We start from the raw sequence: 18981 nt of genomic DNA, 5'->3' as shown, positions 1-18981 counted from the left end.
AAAACATTAGCTCCCCTGCCCGGACGCCTCTCAGTGGCTTATAGTTGGAAAAATGTTGCCCCAGGTTTAAAATATCTGCCCAAGCAGCCCAGACGGTGAAAACGCTTTCTCATTGCTCTTTATTCCTTGCGAGCGCTCCCCGCCCTCTGCTGCCAAAACCTTGGGGATGTGCCTAGACCCGGCGCAGCACACATCCCGGCCATCCGCGAGCAGAACAAACCCTTGGCGGAGAGCCAGGAGGCTCCCTCCCAGCCACCGCCCCCCCCACCCCCGCCAGAGCCTCCCCACCCCCCCACCCCCATACAATACAAGATCTTCCTTTCTCAGTTCCCTTAAATCACAGCCCAGGGAAATCTCCTCAGAGCCTTCATCCAGCCACGGGCCAGAATGTCGGGGGGCAAATACGTGGACTCAGAGGTAGGCTCGGGTGGGTGTGCTCCGGGATCGCGGCGCGCAAGAAGTGCTGCTTCTGCTATCTCCCACTCCAAATATTACGACTGCTTTGCTTGCCTCAGCCCTCTCTCGACGTCGGAGCACTCCTCTCCCCTGGCATTGCTGAGGAATGGATCTGGGCGGGGAGGTGAAGAGGAGGCAGGAATGTTTTATGTTTTCCTGTTAGGAAGGGGGTCAAGAGAGCCCCTAAGCTAGAGAATCGCGGAAAAGGGGGTCGTCGGGGTCCTCAAGTTGGGTCTGCCAGACCGAGGGCGCGTTTTTGAATGGCTCAGGGGCACTGCCTTATTGTGGGACCCCCACGGTCCGGCCCCAGTCTGCTGGGAGGCAGAGAGCCAGAGCAGAGGGTGGGAGCTCATTCACTCGCAGTCTTGGGGACAGTCCCCCCGACTCCCCGCCAGGCGCCTGAACCGGCTGGCCGGGGCGACAGCGCGCGTCTTGTTTGCACTTTCCAAAGCTCTTGGGCCACCTCAAGAACTCTTCCTGCATCTCGGCGCCTGGCAGGGGTGTCTGGAGAGGAGCGGACCTCCCCTCCCCCTAACTACCACTCCCCCCCCCCCTCCCGCCCTTCCAACCACCTCCCGGCGCTCGGTCTCCGCCTGGGTGTCGAGACCTCGTTTTCCCAAACTCAGCCGCCGTTCAGCGACCGGCCGGCAGCCTGGGAGTGACCTGAGGGTGGGTCGGGGGGTTGTGCAGGTTAGATACCGTTCTAGAGAGCTTAGGAGGGTCTGACACTTGGCTCGACCCAAAGATGGGGGATGTGGGATTGTGAGCACCAGGGGAGTGGTGGGAGCTGCCCAGGAACAGAGACTGCAAAGGGAGGGTGGGGGACGCGGACAGGTGCAGAGGATGTTCCATGGGTCGGGGGGGTTCCAGCTGGGTCTTAAGGATGAAGCTAGAAGGGATTATGGAGAGAAGGGAAATGGAGGCCAGGGACGGGAACAGGTGAAGAGCTCGGGTAGAGGGTGGCGTGGCGGAGAGAGGGGCTGGAGAAAAGTCGGAAGTCTGGTCCTCTCCCCTGCGGGGGTCTCCGCGGGGTGCCGCGGGCAGGGCGTGCACAGGGCTGAGGCCGGGGCTGACCGCACGGCGGGGTCTGCCCTGACCCCTGGCGGTGGCGGGCGGGGGAGGCAGGAGCTCCCTGCCTGGTACCGAGGGGTGTGGTGTCCTCTCCTCGATCCTCTTAAAAAGCTTGCGGCTCCAAGGAGTTTACTGTGCGCGGAGCCACCGCTTCCGAAGCGGTTAGTTCGATCTTGAGCCTCGAGGTTTGCCGCGCTACTAGGCTGGCTTTTCTGATCGCCGGTTTTTCTTTTTGAAATTTTCTTCTACCGCCGGTGCCACCCTCCCCCTCCTGGCCGTCCGCCCTCCGCAGGGACATCTCTACACTGTTCCCATCCGGGAACAGGGCAACATCTACAAGCCCAACAACAAGGCCATGGCAGAAGAGACGAACGAGAAGCAAGTGTACGACGCGCACACCAAGGAGATCGACCTGGTCAACCGCGACCCCAAGCATCTCAACGACGACGTGGTCAAGGTAAGGTGAGGCGGCCAGCAAGTAAGGGATGTGCCCCGAGAAGACACTGAGAGGGCCGGGACAGCTCTCCTCTGGCCAGCAGCCTGTGTATCTTTCCCTGTCTTTGCCACACACTCACCATTTTCTGGGCTTGATGTGCGGGAACTCCCGCGGTTGTCAGAAATGTCACATCTCCCCTCCCCACTCCTGCCGGCTAGTTCAGCTGGAATTTAGCTAACTTGAGTTTTGTAGGAGTTCATTTAACTGCACCCTTCTCCTGGCAAATGAACCTCTGATCTCAGCAAGAGACAGCCCCGCACTCCTTGAGAGGGTGAGATGTTTGCGCTGCAGGTCACCCTTTTTCCGTTTTCAGGTTGAAAGTCTAAGTGAAGGGTGGCTCTCCACTGTATATAGAATTAAGCAGTGAGATCATTTGGTAAGGTCTTGTGCCAAAGGTGACAACCGGAATACTAAGTGAGCAGGTTCCCTCAGCTAAAATTAAGATAACCTGAAGTGATTTTCTTAAAAATAACAAAGTAAGTAGAAATACTTCTGACTAAAGATGAAATATATATATATGTGTGTGTGTATGTATATGTATATATATACAGAATAGAATCAAATATTTAATATTTATATGAAGGGTATTTAACTGGAAAAACATGGCGCTTGTTGTACACAGCTATGCATATTTACACAACCAAAATAATATGTGTCTTTTGATTTCTCCTATAGACCTCTAGTTAGGTGTGGAAAGTTGCTTCTTTAGTGACTGCTTGGGTAAGCCTTCCCTGAGCTAATGGGATGTTCAGGTTGGAGTTCCTTTTCATACTTTAAGGATGTGCTTGGTGAGATTAAAAATAGGTTAACTGAATGGGTATTGGCTAAACTTAGATCTGACTGGATGGTCACTTTTTGATTATGATTATGTTACTCAACTTTGACCCTTTGAACAAATCTCATCAGAGGAATTTGTTGCTTAAACCCATCTTGATTGGGAAATCATAGGCCTGAGCCATCCTTGGCAGAGGGTTTTCTTTCAGGAAGGGGGATGACCAAGGAAATTCCTGGCCTGGAAGATTAAAGTGTGAAGACCCCCAGAGTAGCCAATGGGGTGGATGAGCAGTTTCCACCCACCCAGCCTCCTATCCAGGATGGGAGGGGCCATAGTTCAGAGACTGTTCACATTTATGAATAATATATTTCAAAAAGGGGAACAATTTAATCTGCAACTGGAAGGAAAATGTAACTGTCAGAATTGACTCTCTTGGCTTGCTGGTGGAGGAAAAAGGAAAATTGGAGCCTTAGCAGGCTTTTCTACTAACCAGATTATGGAATATTTAAAAGCAGCAGCAATAACAAAAATAGCTTATAAACTGGAAATTAGAATTGCTAAAAACTATTTACTAAAAACATTGCCTTAAAGGAGGAAAGGGCATTTTTGCTTGTTTCCCTTCTCATGTAGCTTTGGACAAGAAGGAAAAGTGCCAGGAAAAGATGCAGATTTCAGAAGGGCCTAGCTTCATTAGAGCCTCCCTGTTGTTCCACTGCAGCGTTGAGTGGGATTCCTGAAGCAAGTGAACCTCCCAGGATGAGTCAGAGAAGCCAGCAGTGTAGATGTGGGTCTCCACACATAGCATGACTAAGTTGAGAAAGAAAGGCCCCTGTGGGAAAAGAGACTTCAACACAAATGGAAAAAAGGCATAACAGACTTAGAGGAAATAGTTCACAAAATAGCATTTCAAAGAGCAAGTGTGGGGATCCTCATATTAAAGAAATTAAAAGGAAGAGTTAGAACAAGCTTCTGCTAGCCTAGAGAAAGCAAACTCCACCCACTTGCTCATAGAACTGTGAGCAAAACAAGACAATCAGACAGAAAAAATCTACCTCGAGAAGAATTTGGTAGGCCCACTTACTCAGATGTATTGCTTAAAGAGGCCTTCAGAGAATGCCCTGCAAAGAGAGATGCAAAGAGTACATGTGCCAGTAGGGCCAGAAAAGGGGGCCTACACCCAGTGGAGACTCCTATTTTATAATTTTTTTTTCTTTGAATCCAAGCACAAATCTAATGATAGAAACAGTGATGATCCTCTCCATGTTACCGAGACAGTAAATAATAAATTTCTCTAAATTTTACTTTTGATTACACAGACTTCTTAAAATAATAAAGACACCCAAAGCTTCACGCTTAATGCATGGTAGCTTAAAACTTCACATGATAATAAAGAAACTGTGGCCAACTGAATCTACTGTTAGAGTTACCAAATCAGGTAAGAAAAGGTCTGTTCTAAAAGCAAGCAGCTCTGTAAAAGCTGCCAATTCTGTCCGATTCTATAGTCACTAACCACTTTTGGCTATTTCCATTTAAATTCCAAGTAATTAACATTAAATACAATTTAAAATACAGTCTTCGGTCACACTAGCTACATTTTGAGTTCTCAGCACTTAAGGCTAGTAGCTACCGTAGTGGACAGCACAGATTTAGAACACTTCCACCTTCATGGAAATTACTATTGGACAGCAGAGGACTAGAGTGTTCATTCTCTCTATATTAAAAATGTCCCCATATGAAGTTTAGAAACTTGTAGATGGAGATGAAATGAAACACTGATGTACAGTGTGAGGAGCAGCATAGTGTATCTGCACAGTATCCTTTTGGTCCCATAAAACAGCTATTTAGGGTAGGGAAGAAAGCTCAGAAGATGGATGTGTTGTGAATTTATACTTCAAGAAAGTTGGTTTCTTATTTCACTAAAGGTTTGCTACACCATATTATGAGATGTCTGTATAGACATTTATCGAAAAAAAAGAGTAAGTTATGAACGCTTTTTAAAATTTCTTCTAATTAAAATGGTCATACCTTCAGACTGTCCATTCTCCCTCTGAGATTTCTGTTTTCTTATGCTCACATTTCATTCATATGTTTATTATGTACTATTTTGATTTTCTAATAAAGAAAATGACTTCAAATTTATGATTCTGATATCACATTAGCCATCAATCAATTTGTTAAACTCATCATATGCTAGACTAGACACTGTGCTACATACTACAAAGTGTAATTCCTAAAATAAGTCCTAGAAATCACAAAGATTAGAGTTAGTGAAGACAAGATGCATACAGATTAAAAATACACACACACATACATACACACATACACACACACACACACACACACACACACACGCACAATATCACAACAGTAAGTCACTTCCAAATGCTATCTAATTGGTCCTTTTTTTATTTGCCAGGAAACATATAACTAGATTTTTAAGTTTCATTAATCCATGTTACTTATTCTCTCTCACATATGGGTTTGAATTTTCACTTTCTTTTTCAACTGGCATGCGTTTTTATGCAGTCTCTATCATAAGGTTTCTCATTATCATTTTGGAAATATACCAAATATATACTATAATAAATCAAAAGTAAGTAGTATTGAATATTGCATAATAAAACGTTTATTTAAAAGTGAATCATTAATTATCTTGATCTTGGTAATCATTTACAATATGGATGTATATCAAGTCATCATGTTGTACACTTTAAATATTATATTTGTCAATTATTCCTCAATAAAGTTTTTTTGAAAGTGAATGGTACTGATGTTAAGTGTTAGGGAGACCCTACTTGGATAGGGCATCAGGGTGAGAGCAGGATGCATTATAGATAGTTTAATGGAGAAGGGCATGAAGGAGGTGCAATGTGAGTTGGGTCATAATCGACAGATGGAATGCAAATAGCTGAGAAAAGTACAGGAGGTAATTCTAAATGACAAGGCATGGAGATGGGAATGTCACACACAGGGCATAAGTCTGGAAGGTTTAGCAGCCCATTTTGACTGAAATTAGAGTTAATGTGGCATAGTAGTAGGTCATAGAGATGAAACGACTGATCGTGGCCAGATGATAGAATCCTGAATCCAGTACTCCTGATAAGTTTGAACTTTATCATGTCAGCAGTGGGAAGCCAAGAAGACTTCAAGCTTGGAATGACATGATGAAGGTGGGCTCTTTGGAAGATGACTGGTTAAGGTACAGGATGTAATAAAAGATAGCCAGTCTGGATGAGGAGCAAACAGTTATGATGTAATTGCATCATGGTCTGGACATGAAATGAGAAGAACAATATGCGGTGGCACTGGGAATAAAACCATATAGGTGCAAAATGACAGAATTTTAAAATTGGAAGAGAATGTAATGGTTACCAGGTTAACCTCCAATTCCCAATTCCTTTTTTTAACATTAAGAGAAACTTAAGGGTTAAAAAAGTTTAAATTTCTATCCACGTTTTCACATGGTTAGTGTCCAAAACAGATATTTTGAAATATAACATAAGGCATGAATAGATAAGATTATGTGATTTTCATGGATTATTGTCACGAGAGGAGAAATGAGCTGAGATGATTCTGAGCCTAGCTCTGAGACAAATCAGTACATCTGAGAGGAGATCTTTGTTTAAAATAAAAATACGCGTTTGTATCTTTCTTTTCTAAAATTTGAATTAATGATTCTTAAATATACACAGATACAAAATTTTCTTTAGCAGTCAAGAAAAGGGATGCGCAGGGTAATCAGTTTGGGTTTCAAAATAACGGCCTAATGCCGGCATGATCCCTTTCAACTATAAAGCATTCTAGAGCAATTAGTAATTAATATCAATATAACAGATATTTTAAATTTCATGTTTGCTTGATATAATCAAAGCATAAGATTTAAAAGGTCAGACTGGCCCAAAGCACTCAGCACCATGTTAATAGTCTCTTCTGTTGGAATTGGTTTTGCTTATTTGTTTGTTTAGGAGATAGCCTCACAAGATGGTGACTAATACTCTGCCACACATGAGAATATGCATGGAGTTCAGAATCCCCAGCTTGTAAAAGAGCACTATGGTCATGTGTGCTGGGAAATTATTCTCACATCACTGAGCAAATAACAATATTAAAATGGGGGACATTATTCATTCATAACCACCTGAAACACTTTCAAATTCAGTCAACAGTGACATACATTTTAAATGCTTATTAAAAGAAAGTATTTTTTCTTTCTCCACCTCCAAATTGTGGTCCAAAAAAACTGAAGAATTAGCTCAACTTTGGTTCTAACTGAATAAAATTTCATATTATTTATTAAAATTTAAGATAAGATACACCAAATATTCTTGAATTATGAAAATTCATGATGTGGGTTATTCTTCCAATCGACAGCAGTGCTGGCTACCTTTTAAAGGGGTTTGAAGTAAGAGCAGCTGCAAACTATTGCATCTGGAAAGTCCAATAACTTCAAAAACCACCTGCTTATGCATCCTGCCCACTCAAGTTCATAAAATAACAGACACTTTCATATTCTAAATTAAACTGCTTTTTAGTTTGCCCTACTTTTAACCATAAGTTATTGTTCTCTATGATGAAATATCCAGAGTGAGCTGATCCCTAGAAGAATAGGGCTGTGTGCACTGGGCTATGGGCTCCTGGGCCCTTTCATGATCCTCCTGGCCAGATTTGCAGCGGGAAAAGGGTAGGGCTGCTATTTTCATACAAAGATGGTTTAGGCCAAGAAACACACACTCGTCTTCCACTCTCTGGACCCTATGTATACTATCTAAGTTACTATACACTAAGGCCCTGGAGAAAAAGATTTGCATGCTATACTTCTGTTAAAAGAAGTTTTCTAAAAAGGTAGCCCTTAGCCCCTAGAAATATGCTTAACCACAGGTGCTCAGAGGCACCTGGACGGAGTAGAAAGAGTACTGTGCCAAGAAAAGAAATTTTTGTGACTTTTGTTAACTTTCTTTTTTAAAACTTGAATGTTAACGATTCTTAAATATATAGACACAAAATTCTGTTTCTTTAAAAATCAAGAAAAGGCATGCACATAGTAATCAGATCAGTTTTGGTTTCAACCTAAGGGCCAAACTAGAAAGTGTCTAGTCCCATTAGTGTGGGACACCAAGGAAGGATGGGGAAGGATGTCAGGGCAACAGATTTCTCTTCCTCAGCAGTCCCTGAGAGTGGAGCTCATAAGCAAAAAGCAAACTTGTTTAACTAATCAAAGCTAATAAACACCAGTCTTAAAAGTATTTTGAGCAAGCTATTTTTTACGTTTCTATGCTTCAATTTCTCTAACTATAAAGAATGAGAGTCATTCTCATATAATAGCATTCCCCTCCCAAACCCATTCACCTTTCAATAAATGATTACTATATATCTATTATGTGCCATGCACTACAATATGGAACAAAGATAGATATGAGCACTGCCCACAAAGAGTTTATGACTATCTTCCTTGTCTCTCTTCATTGCAGTTTCCTTTGAAAACTTTTGCTGAAATTCCTTTACCAAATTCTACTGTATGGTAAAATCCTTAGGGCATAGTTTAAAACATGCCTCATCTATAATGCCTCCAATTGTTCCTAGGCCAGTAAGTAAGGCTAGGGGAAAATAAGGAACATATATTTATAATATATATATATAAAATATGTAATATATATATATTTTTTAGAGTCCAATGTACCACTTTTATTTAGGAAAACACCAAAGGAACATATATTTTTTAAACAATTTGCCCCTGTTTGGGTCCTATAAAAATTATAATTAACTTATAGAAAATATTTCAGTTCTTCTCTAATATTCTCCCTTCCCATATTGTTGCTTGACTTTTAATCATCCTATTGAAAATTTAAAATTTTCAACCATTTTAAAACCTCATATCCTCTTTACAAACCCAAGAGGGCTCTCATATTCACCTGGGCATCAGAATCATCACAGGAATTTTTAAAAATACAGATGCCTAGGCCCACTACATAGTTACTAAACTAGAGTATCTAGGGATGGGGCCTAATCTAGGGCCTCTAAGCTCCCTAGATTGTGAAGTCAGGTTTAGAAATTATTGTACCCAAGCCTGGCTTAAAGATATACACTTGAATGGTTCTACCCTAAGAGAACAGTTCAGTCACACTATGTAATTCTAGATGTTCCTCCTGCCAGAAGAACACTTGAAGGTTAGGCCAGTTTAAACTCTGCCAAGGAGTTCTGAAACACCATAGAGGGTTCCCAAGTCAGCCTTGCTCAGTGGTCCTCCATCCCTTGAGGCCACTTGGGCTTACAGCCAACTGCAAGCTTAGAGCCTCAGAGTGACCTAGGGGTGGGGTGGCCATATGTTCTAGGTTGTCCCATGCAGGCAAGTTAATAATGGTCAATAGCTATCCTGAATAACTATTAATTATTTTTAATTATTAATTATAATTAATTATTAATAATGCCCTTTTCATTCTCAGAATTGTCCCAGTTTGGAAGAAAAATTATATGGTCATGAATGAATTGGCAATGACCTGTCACTGATTCCTGTACCTGAAATACATTGCAAGTCCCTACTTGCACTATTTTTTTAGCAAAATGGGCAAAATTTCCATTTAAGAATGTCATGCTTTTCTTTCCTCTCCAGTCTCCAGTGTCACCTCTCTCCTATCCTTCACTGGCCACCAAGCGATACTATAACTTGGAGGAATTGCTCTTAAGTGCCAATCTACTCTACCCTCAGACCTTAGTTTCTTTCCCTGCAACACAGGGTTAATGAAACTGACATCCTTCCATCACATACTTTGTCAACTACTCAATCAAAGATTAAAATGTTTAAAATAGTTTTAATTTTTTTCAGTTAGTCCAGGAAACATAAAATGGCATGCTTTCACATGAGCCATTGTTTAGAGTGGGGAAGTGCTTTTAATTTTGTCTTAAAGGAAATCTGCATGATCCATGTACTGAGCAACTACCAAGGGAATTTAATTGGTAGAACAGATTTACACCTGCACAGAATACATATTTCCTGCCTCTCCTATGCTGATGTTTTAGATATAAAATACATTTTGTTTTCTTTATTAAACCTTGAGAAGATGTCTCTTTTTGGTCATTATTTCATAGCAGGGGAAGTACATATTCCTAAAGACACAACTGAGCTTCCCTTTAGCCACTGTTAGTTATTTAGGTAATTAAGAAGCAGGCATTTTTAATTTTGAGAAGGCTTAAATAAGTTTTGATGGTGTATGTATGTGCTTAATATATTATTTCATAGCAATTTAAAAGTGAAAAATTTTAAAGGTGCATTCAGTATTTAAACCTTTCTTGAGCCCAGCTAGGACATTATAATACAAATGGACATTGATAGATTATATGTAAAAAGATAAAATGCATCCTGACATTACACCGGGTCATCTCACTGATGTAGGCATCAAACACAATTACGGTTTCTCATTTATAATGAAGAACTGAGAAAGATTCTGATTTCTGAACCCAAGTAGTGAGAAAGTAGGAAACTGGGAGGAAAAGAAGCAAAGACAAAGAAAGGACAACAAAGCCCCTTCTCCCTGCCCTGCCACCCACCCTGTGCTGGACTGGGCTTTGCACGTGCCAACTCCAGGAGCCCCCCACATCCATTGCTTTGCACGGTGCTGTCATGTCTGATGACACGATCAGGTTCAGGCATTGATTGAGTATTAACTCTCAGCTCCTGCCCTGAAGAGTTTATCAGGAAAGCAAATATATAAACAAATCTGAGTGAGGTCACTGTAACTTAGGGATGCGCTACAGTTGGACACAAAGCAGAGTTCTCAACAATCTCTAAGGCTGAGCACCAGGCATGTGTGGCAGGAAAGGGATGCCAGCAGAGGGAGCAGCAGGAGCAAAGGTACAGAGACCTGAGGGCACCTAACATGTTCTGGGCACCAGTGGCAGGTCAGTGTAGCCAGAGCAAGGGACACAAGCAGGAGCCAGATCCTCATGACCTTCTGTGCCCAGCCAAAGCACCTGTCCCTGTGTAGGCCACAGCAACCCACAGAGGTGTTTTTAGGCCAGAAAGTGACCTGATGAGATATGACATCTGCTAACAGAAAGGGCTAACTTCAGTGCAACGGGGCAAACCAAGGGATGCCAAATGTGCAGGTAGGAGTGAAACAGGACATGGAAGGCTTCCTCCAGCACTTTCTACAGGCTAGCTTGCTGGCACAGATTATTTTACTTACTCCTCCAACGGCCCTTTGAGGAGATGCTATTATCATTTTCAGTTATATTCATCTGGCAGATAAGGAGATTCAGACCTGACCATTTGCTCAGGATTTCATAGGTAGGAAATGGTACACTCAGAATTTGAACCCAGACAGTTAGACCCCAGGACCAGGGTTCTTAACCACTGTGCTCCAGTGCCTCTCTGTAATAGATCATGATCCAAGCAGACAGTGGTGTCTCCATAGTGAGGAAAGACATGACTGTTCTCAGAGTGGCTGAGCAGCATTTGGCAGGGGGATTCCAGACATAGTCTGTTTGGGGAGTGACAGGCCTACAGTTCTAAGGTCAGACTTTAGATCCTGGTAGGTGAGTTAGGAAAGGAGGAGGAAGGACCAACGTAAAGACCAAGATAAAACCCCACACACCTCAAGAAATATACAAGCTGGGTGAGCTCCCAACAAGGCAGGGAGAGTCAAATCCCAAAGACAGAAGTGGGGTACAAAGTGGGGATGTGTCCCAGTGATTAGAAGTGGAACACACACTCAGGACCAGACAAGCTACAACGCTGGCTTGTGTTGAATTACCTGAGTCTTTAAAGCATGCTGACTGCCCAGGTTGGCCACAGCTCCTGGGCTGCAGCTGATCCTGCCTGGATGTGCAGGGAGGGCTAGGTGTGAGAAAATGAAGCAGGTCCTGACAGGCACTTCGCATCTAATAGCTTCATTTAAAGTTCTCAATTTTTCTGTCCAGTTTCTACAGATATTCGTGCCATTACAGCAATACATTGTAAAAATAGGAAACAATTGAGAAAAATCCTAGTTTTATGCTAGTGGGAGAAATGCCTATTTAATCCTGAAAGTAGTTTCTATGAGACTTCCTCCCTAATAACTACATATTTGTTCTCAAAAACAAATACCAGAAGTAAGGAACAGTGCATTTTTACAACGTACCATTAATCTCTCAGAAGAACAATTAAAATGTTCCATCAATCATGGCTCACTGTTTTTTTTCTATATTAGTAATAATAATATATAGCTGGAAGTGGGCATACCAAAACGTGTCAAGGAAATGCAACTGCATTCATTGGATTTCATTGCCAGTTATTTTGGTTAGGTCAACAGAGCCCTCTTTCTCACTTGTTCTTAAGTGTCGGGCTTTTTAGTAGGGAGAGAAATTGTTTGTCTAAAATGGTTAATAACCACCAGTTCACCAAAATATTTTGGGTAAGCCTATTATTCTAGTTATAAAGGTAGGAATGAGAGTCATTCTCAGATGGGTGCTCCCTAGAAAGGCCATTCAGCAAATATTTAGGAAGCACTTACTCTGCAGTATGCGTGGAACCTGCCATGCATCCTTGTGCACCAGAGCCTGCCTGACAGAACCACAGCCATCCACCAAGGCTCACCTCAGATATCTGGGCCTCTGTCAGCCTTCCCTGACTGCCCTCATCAGAACTGGTCATCTCTTTTCTTGGCTCCCACCACATTCTGTTTTTGTTTCTATTTTAGCGTGTATCAAAGCCCTTTAAGCATTCTGCTTCTCTATCACCATGCCTCTCTCCCCTCTTCTCTTCCCACGTCATATGCAAGTCCTTCAGGACAGAACAGTGGCCCCTGGTGGCCCCAGGACTGTGGCTGCCCAGTGCCCACCCAGGGCCCCACATGGAGTCTGCTGTCAGAAAATGGATGCCAACATCAACAAAAAATATACAAACAACAAATGCTGGAGAGGGTGTGGAGAAAAGGGAACCCTCTTGCACTGTTGGTGGGAATGTAAATTGATACAGCCACTATGGAGAACAGTATGGAGGTTCCTTAAAAAACTAAAAATAGAATTACCATATGATCCAGCAATCTAACTACTGGGCATATACTCAGAGAAAACCATAATTCAAAAAGAGTCATGTACCACAATGTTCATTGCAGCTCTATTTACAATAGCCAGGACATGGAAGCAACCTAAGTGCCCATCGACAGATGAATTGATAAAGAAGTATATATACTTCTTTATTATGATAAAGAAGTATATATATGATATACTCCATATATACAATGGAGTATTGCTCAGCCATAAAAATAAACGAAATTGAGTTATTTGTAGTGAGGTGGATGGACCTAGAGTCTGTCATACAGAGCAAAGTAAGTCAGAAAGAGAAAAACAAATACTGTATGCTAACACATATATATGGAATCTAAAAAAAAAAATTGGCCATGAAGAACCTAGGGGCAAGATGGGAATAAAGACGCAGACCTACTAGAGAATGGACTTGAGGACATGGGGAGGGGGAAGGGTAAGCTGGGACAAAGTGAGAGAGTGGTAGTGTATATATGGACATATATACACTACCAAATGTAAAATAGATAGCTAGTGGGAAGCAGTCGCATAGCACAGGGAGATCAGCTCGGTGCTTTGTGACCAGCTAGAAGGGTGGGATAGGAAGGGTGGGATATGGAGGGTGGGAGGGAGGGAGACGCAAGAGGAAGGAGATATGGGGATATACGTATATGTATAACTGATTCACTATAAAGCAGAAACTAACACACCATTGTAAAGCAATTATACTCCCATAAAAATGTTAAAAAAACAAAACAAAACTTCATGTCTAGAGGAAAAGTGGACATGCAAAAAGACCAATTCAAGAAAAATATGCATGTACTTTAGTAAAAAAAAAAAAAGAAAGAAAGAAAGAAAATGGATGCCAAATTGAATCTGCTGAAAAGAATCTGAAATTTCTTTTTTAAGTAATTGAATGTCTTCAGTGAGCTAAAAGACAGTAGAATTATGTCATTGAGTGTATTCCTTTGCTCCTTTTCTCTGCAGCTGCCACATTTAAAGCCTTATAAGGGAAAACATATCCAAATAATTAAGAAAGAAATCCAAAAACATTCACTCTGTTTACTAAGGTAAAGAGACAACCTGCTCTAATATGTATATAAATTTATTATTTAGAATTTTTTAATCTCCAGTTTGAAGAGGACATAGATACATCTCTCCTGAGCCTTCCAATAAGCAGGCTGAGGCACCTGGATGACTTCCCAGGGCCTGCAGAATAAGGCTCATCTCCTAAGTATCTCGCAGGCAGGGCAGGCAGATTCCTAGAATGCCAAAAGATGCCATTGCTGCTCCTTGGCACTGCCCCCTGGGGCCAGAAGTATGAAGGCTGAGAGTTGGGTCTCAGGCCACATGAGAGCTCCCCTGCCAAGAGAGGGGTAGAAGGACTCCCTGTCAGACTCCCCATATACCTTTGGACAAATGCAAACATCAGAGAAACGACTAGGTCCGGAGACAGTTCTGAAGAAAAATCTAAAACCTTTCTCAAAGCCTAAAGGAGACAACAGCTTTGAGAAACCCAAGCCTCTTCTTCCTTCTCTTTCGCTTTATTACTTCTAGATATTAAGTACACAGAGATCTGAGATTTTTACTAGCTGGGATGTGGTATCCACTATTTCAAAAGCATAGAAGTTTCTTTGTACCTCATAGGTGGTCTGTCAGAGATCTCAGATCTCTTCTCAGAAGAAAAAAAACAAAAAACAAGCAAAACACTTAAATGTTTCTAGAAGGGGTCAGACATCATTTGTTTCATTATTGATGTCTGGGCCAAGTGAAATGAATGTTAGCTCCTTTTCCAGATATGCTTCTTTCTATCATTTCCCGTGATAGGAGGTTGATTTACTATAATAAGGATAAGAGTAAGATGTGTCAATTTGACCCCAAATAGTTTTCTCATCAATAAGCTAAGTATAGGAAATCAGGGTCATTATTCAGTTAAGCATAGGTAGGACTAGAAAGCTGCCATTAAAAAAGGGTGATGATGTGTAATGTGAATTTTAGGTGTGACTGATATCTAATATACAGCCAAGACCACAGTCGTAGCACATTTAATGCTTTATCGATGACTGGAATGAACGAGTTAAAGAGGACTCTCAACTTACAAATGACACCAATTACAATGACCTTATTAACATATATAAAAAATAACATCAAAGTGATTTTTGGCAAATTACAAATAGCCCATAAAAATAAGATAAAAACCAATACAAAGTAAGATAATGTTAAAAGACTAGGAATAAAACGTATAGCTATTAAGTGGGAAACAAATAGGTAAATATATGAAAAATAAGAAAATATCAGGAGAGGGTTGTCATTTCTGTGGGAGCTTGTGATGTGGAAAATCAAGATGCTTGGTAAACACAACGGATATGGAAACCCTTTGTAATAATTCCACAGCCCCTAAGGGACCAAGATCTCCTGGGTGAGAATCACTATTGTAAACACACCCTTAAATGAATCCATCATGCTCCATACCCCTTGAGCAATAGGGGACCAAAACTAAGTCTATCAATTGTGTCTGAACATTAAACATCTCAATAATTTAATGATATTTTAAAGGAAGCACAATGAATGGAATCAAAAGGAGAATGTAATCCAAAAAAACAAAAATGTCACAGACAAGATTCTCTACTTTATTTGCTATTGGTCAGACTTATTAAATATAGGATCTGTTTCGATCTTATGAGGAGGTAGAGATGCTGGAAAGATCCTAGGGAAGAGCAAAAGGAAGGAGATAAGAGATGAAGAGAAACACCCAGGTAGGGCTGGGGAGGGACTGTTTTGTCTGGCAGTTTGTTAGAAGAGTTGAAAGTGAACATAAAATGACAACTGCCTTTAGTTACTGCTAGGTTCTTATGAGACTTAACAAGGAAAATACTGCTCAGACACAATCACCATTCAGGACAAGGATAAAGGAGGAAGGGGTTAGTTGGAAAAAAAAAAAGAAAAGTTAGGTTACATGGGAGAAGAAATTCCAAGAAATAAGAGCAGTTAATCCCAGGAATGTGTCACAAGAGGTTGTTCTGTAAGAGTAGTGTGTTAAATTACTTACTTGTCTATGTAGCTTCTCAAATCCTTCTACCTCTACAGCTACAATTTGGTGTATAAGAATACTGACACAGTCTCATAATTAAGCACAAGCATATGTATGAACACTTTCCTCTATTCCTGCAGGATACCTGGTTTGTTTGGGGGCAAAGAGGAATTGATGTGGCATTGTGTTAACAGTGGTTGAGAATGCAAGTAGTAAACATCTGAAAGTAGAATACTACAAAATGCATGCATTGTATGTACCAAAAGGTCAGTATGAAACATTATCTTTATGGCAAGCCTGCCCATCCAATCCCTCCTACACACTGCATAGTCACACAATTTTGCAGCTTGTATAAATCCCTATTGTGATTTAAACTCATGAGAGAGTGTGGCTTCTGCAAAGGGTGGCTGTTTTGTGACTTTAGACCAGTGGTCCTTTACCCTAGCTACAAATCATCTGGAGAACAATTAAAAATACTGTTGTACACGCTCCATCCCTAGAAATTCTGACTGAATTGGTCTAGGATGGGGCCCAGGCCTATGTATTCTTTTCTCTTTGGAAAGCTCCCCAGGTGATGCTAATGTACAGCTGGAATTGAGTCTGGTTTCCACTCGCAGAATTTCTTAATAATAAAACTGTGTATCATGACAAAATTTTCAGGACTGTAAGGGCTACAGTGGGGAAATTATTACTTCTCTAGGTCCTCATCCTACAGTCCTTAGAACTTTTATTAGAATATGATATTTATCACTCAAATTCCTATTACAAAAAAAAAGTGCTTTCTGGAACTCTGCTATAGCAACTACATAAGATAGACTTTGTATGTGGGATAAATCTCATGTCACTTATGTAATTCAGTCCTGGTGTTTTTCCCTTTCCTTTGCTCATTCTTTCTATTCTCCCCAAGAGGAAGATCAGCAGGTTAGAGTGTCAGAACATCATCCCTATCCCTCTTTTTCACTTGCATTCATGGTTCAGGCATACTAGGAATGGAGCTGACAACATGCACTGGTTTTTCTCCTAATGGTGCAGAGGCCACAGGAAGCTTCACTGGACCTAGGGATGGCAGGTGTCCCACACTTCTCCAGGGCCTGGCACAGAGAAGAGAGAAGTCACTGAGAAGTGCTTTACTGATGCCAATCACTCCTCAGAGCAGATGGGGAAACTGAGCCTCAGATGAAACCTGAATTCCAGATCTCTCTTGGACACTGACCTCAAGTGTTACCTTGGGCCTCGGAAAAGTCACTTGGACCCTTTGGACAGCAGTTTATTCATCTAACAATCAATAAGTTGAACTAGAAGATCGCTAAGTCACTTTTATTTCTAAAATTCTGTGATTCCAGTTAACCAGTATTCATAAAAGTGTGGAACGCTGTAAACGTGCAGAAAAGTCCATGCAGAGATAACGGTGGAGGACCCCCTCATCAATACTATTTTTATTACCTTCTTCCTAGATTTTACCAATTGTCATTCTTACTCTTAATATTAAGGCTGTGGGACTTAACTAAATCATCTTTGAAATACTGAGCTATCAACAGATGGCATGCTGAATGCAAATACACTGCAAATAAATATTTGGTCCTGAAGAAGATCAAAAGCTGGAGTTCATTTCCCCTTCTCATTTGGGCTCAGAACTCTGCAGTCTTTCCTTTTACTGCCCTTGCCTCCAAACTGGCTGTTTGTGTTCAAAGATGGATCAGAAAATCAGTTCCAAAGTTGGTTACAAACTTTCAGTAATTTTTGTTTTTTTATTTTTTGTAACCAGCCAGTTTCTCTTAGTTCACATAACAAAGAAGCGCATAATTATTTGCAACTTTAGTTAGAGCAATGGTCTTAAAAAGGTCTAGCTAAATAGAAAATGCTCAGACTTTCTGAGTGCCAACAGTTATCAAATTTACCTAGTTCATATATGGCCACATTTCTGAAGTTCTTTTAACAGCCCATCTGTGAGCAATAGGATCAGATGACTAAGAACTACAGGACGGAAGCACTATTACTTTGAATCATATTTTCCCATTACCCAGCTATAAAGAGTCTGTTTCTCTCTGACCCATATAAAGTTCAGAATTTAGGACCCTAGGTGATTTTAATCCCATCATTTAGCACCCCAGCTGTATGAATCTGAAAGTAAAAATGAAGTTGTTTGAATTCCAGACCCCCTGAACATTCTCAGGGAGCTCATCAGCTCCCTAAGCTAAGCTATAGGTTTAAATCTAAACCTAAATCTGTAGGTATGAACCCAAATTTCATGATAAACAAAAACTGAATAGATCTGTCTTCCCTGTCATTACTCACCTTTTGATCATTCTTTTACCAAAATTACTATGACTGGGTTAGAATAATAGAATGCAATCAATAAATGCAATCACTAGCCCCTGGCCAGATAATAACACATTCAGAACTTTCTTTCCTAAAGGAGATTTTATCATGTTTGTGCTCTTGTAAATAGGAGAAAGAGAGAAATATAACTTAATAAATGGAAGCATTCACTAATTTATTCAACAAATATTAATTTAGTATCTATTAGATTCCAGGGAGCTTACAGTCTAGTAGCAGAAATAATCTCACACACATACAAAATAAAACCATTAAATAAGTGTGGGGTGTGGGGTAGGCGGGATGAAAAAAATGGTCTGGTCTAAATTCAAGAGGTTAGTGATTTGGGGAGGGGCAAGAAAGTGACTTCCTCTATTACCCTAAAAGTAAGCTTGAGCAGCCAGAGGCCATGTCTATTTTATTGGCACTGTCCCCTTTTCAGTGACACCCGTAGCCAGCTCATAGACCCTATCCTGGCTCTGTTTGCTTGGTTCATTTATTCCATCCTCAAAAAGTAGGTATTTCATAACTACTGAATGAAGGTATGAATGAACTCACAAGGCCACAGTACTGTAAACCAAAAGTGCCTGCAATAAATATGCATGCATTCTAGGCTATAAATGTTTCTAAAGTTCAGGTACTGTCTCAGCAAATTGTATTCTGATTTTCTAGAGCACCAGTTTGCAACCAGGGATTATTTTTTGCTCCCCCTCCCAGGGGACACTTGGCAATGTCTGGAGACATTTTTAGTTGTCAAAATTTAGGAGGTGCTACTGGCATCTGGTGGGTAGACGACAGAGATGTTGAGAATCACCCTACAGTTCCCAGGACAGCACCCTC

The 18981-nt window shown here is 41.2% G+C and overlaps 1 protein-coding gene across 2 annotated transcripts in view; it reads left to right on the top strand.

Annotated features, from left to right (window-relative positions):
- The first annotated feature begins 97 nt into the window (after positions 1 to 97).
- Positions 98 to 18981, top strand: part of CAV1 (caveolin 1) — a 34117-nt gene continuing 15233 nt past the window's right edge. The window contains exons 1-2 of one of the 2 annotated variants that reach the window (XM_032643007.1): positions 98 to 417; positions 1820 to 1984. In XM_032643007.1, coding sequence (XP_032498898.1) covers positions 388 to 417; positions 1820 to 1984 — 195 coding nt within the window. In that variant the 5' untranslated portion in view covers positions 98 to 387. Of the gene's footprint in view, positions 418 to 1007; positions 1126 to 1819; positions 1985 to 18981 lie in introns of those variants that run through there. The other variant, XM_032643008.1, reaches the window with a different exon arrangement.

The sequence above is a fragment of the Phocoena sinus genome, chromosome 9 (assembly GCF_008692025.1).
Source record: "Phocoena sinus isolate mPhoSin1 chromosome 9, mPhoSin1.pri, whole genome shotgun sequence".
NCBI classification, from domain to species: Eukaryota; Metazoa; Chordata; class Mammalia; order Artiodactyla; family Phocoenidae; genus Phocoena; species Phocoena sinus.
The sequence above is the reverse complement of the archived record's forward strand: the minus strand, read 5'-3'. Positions and strand labels throughout refer to the sequence as shown.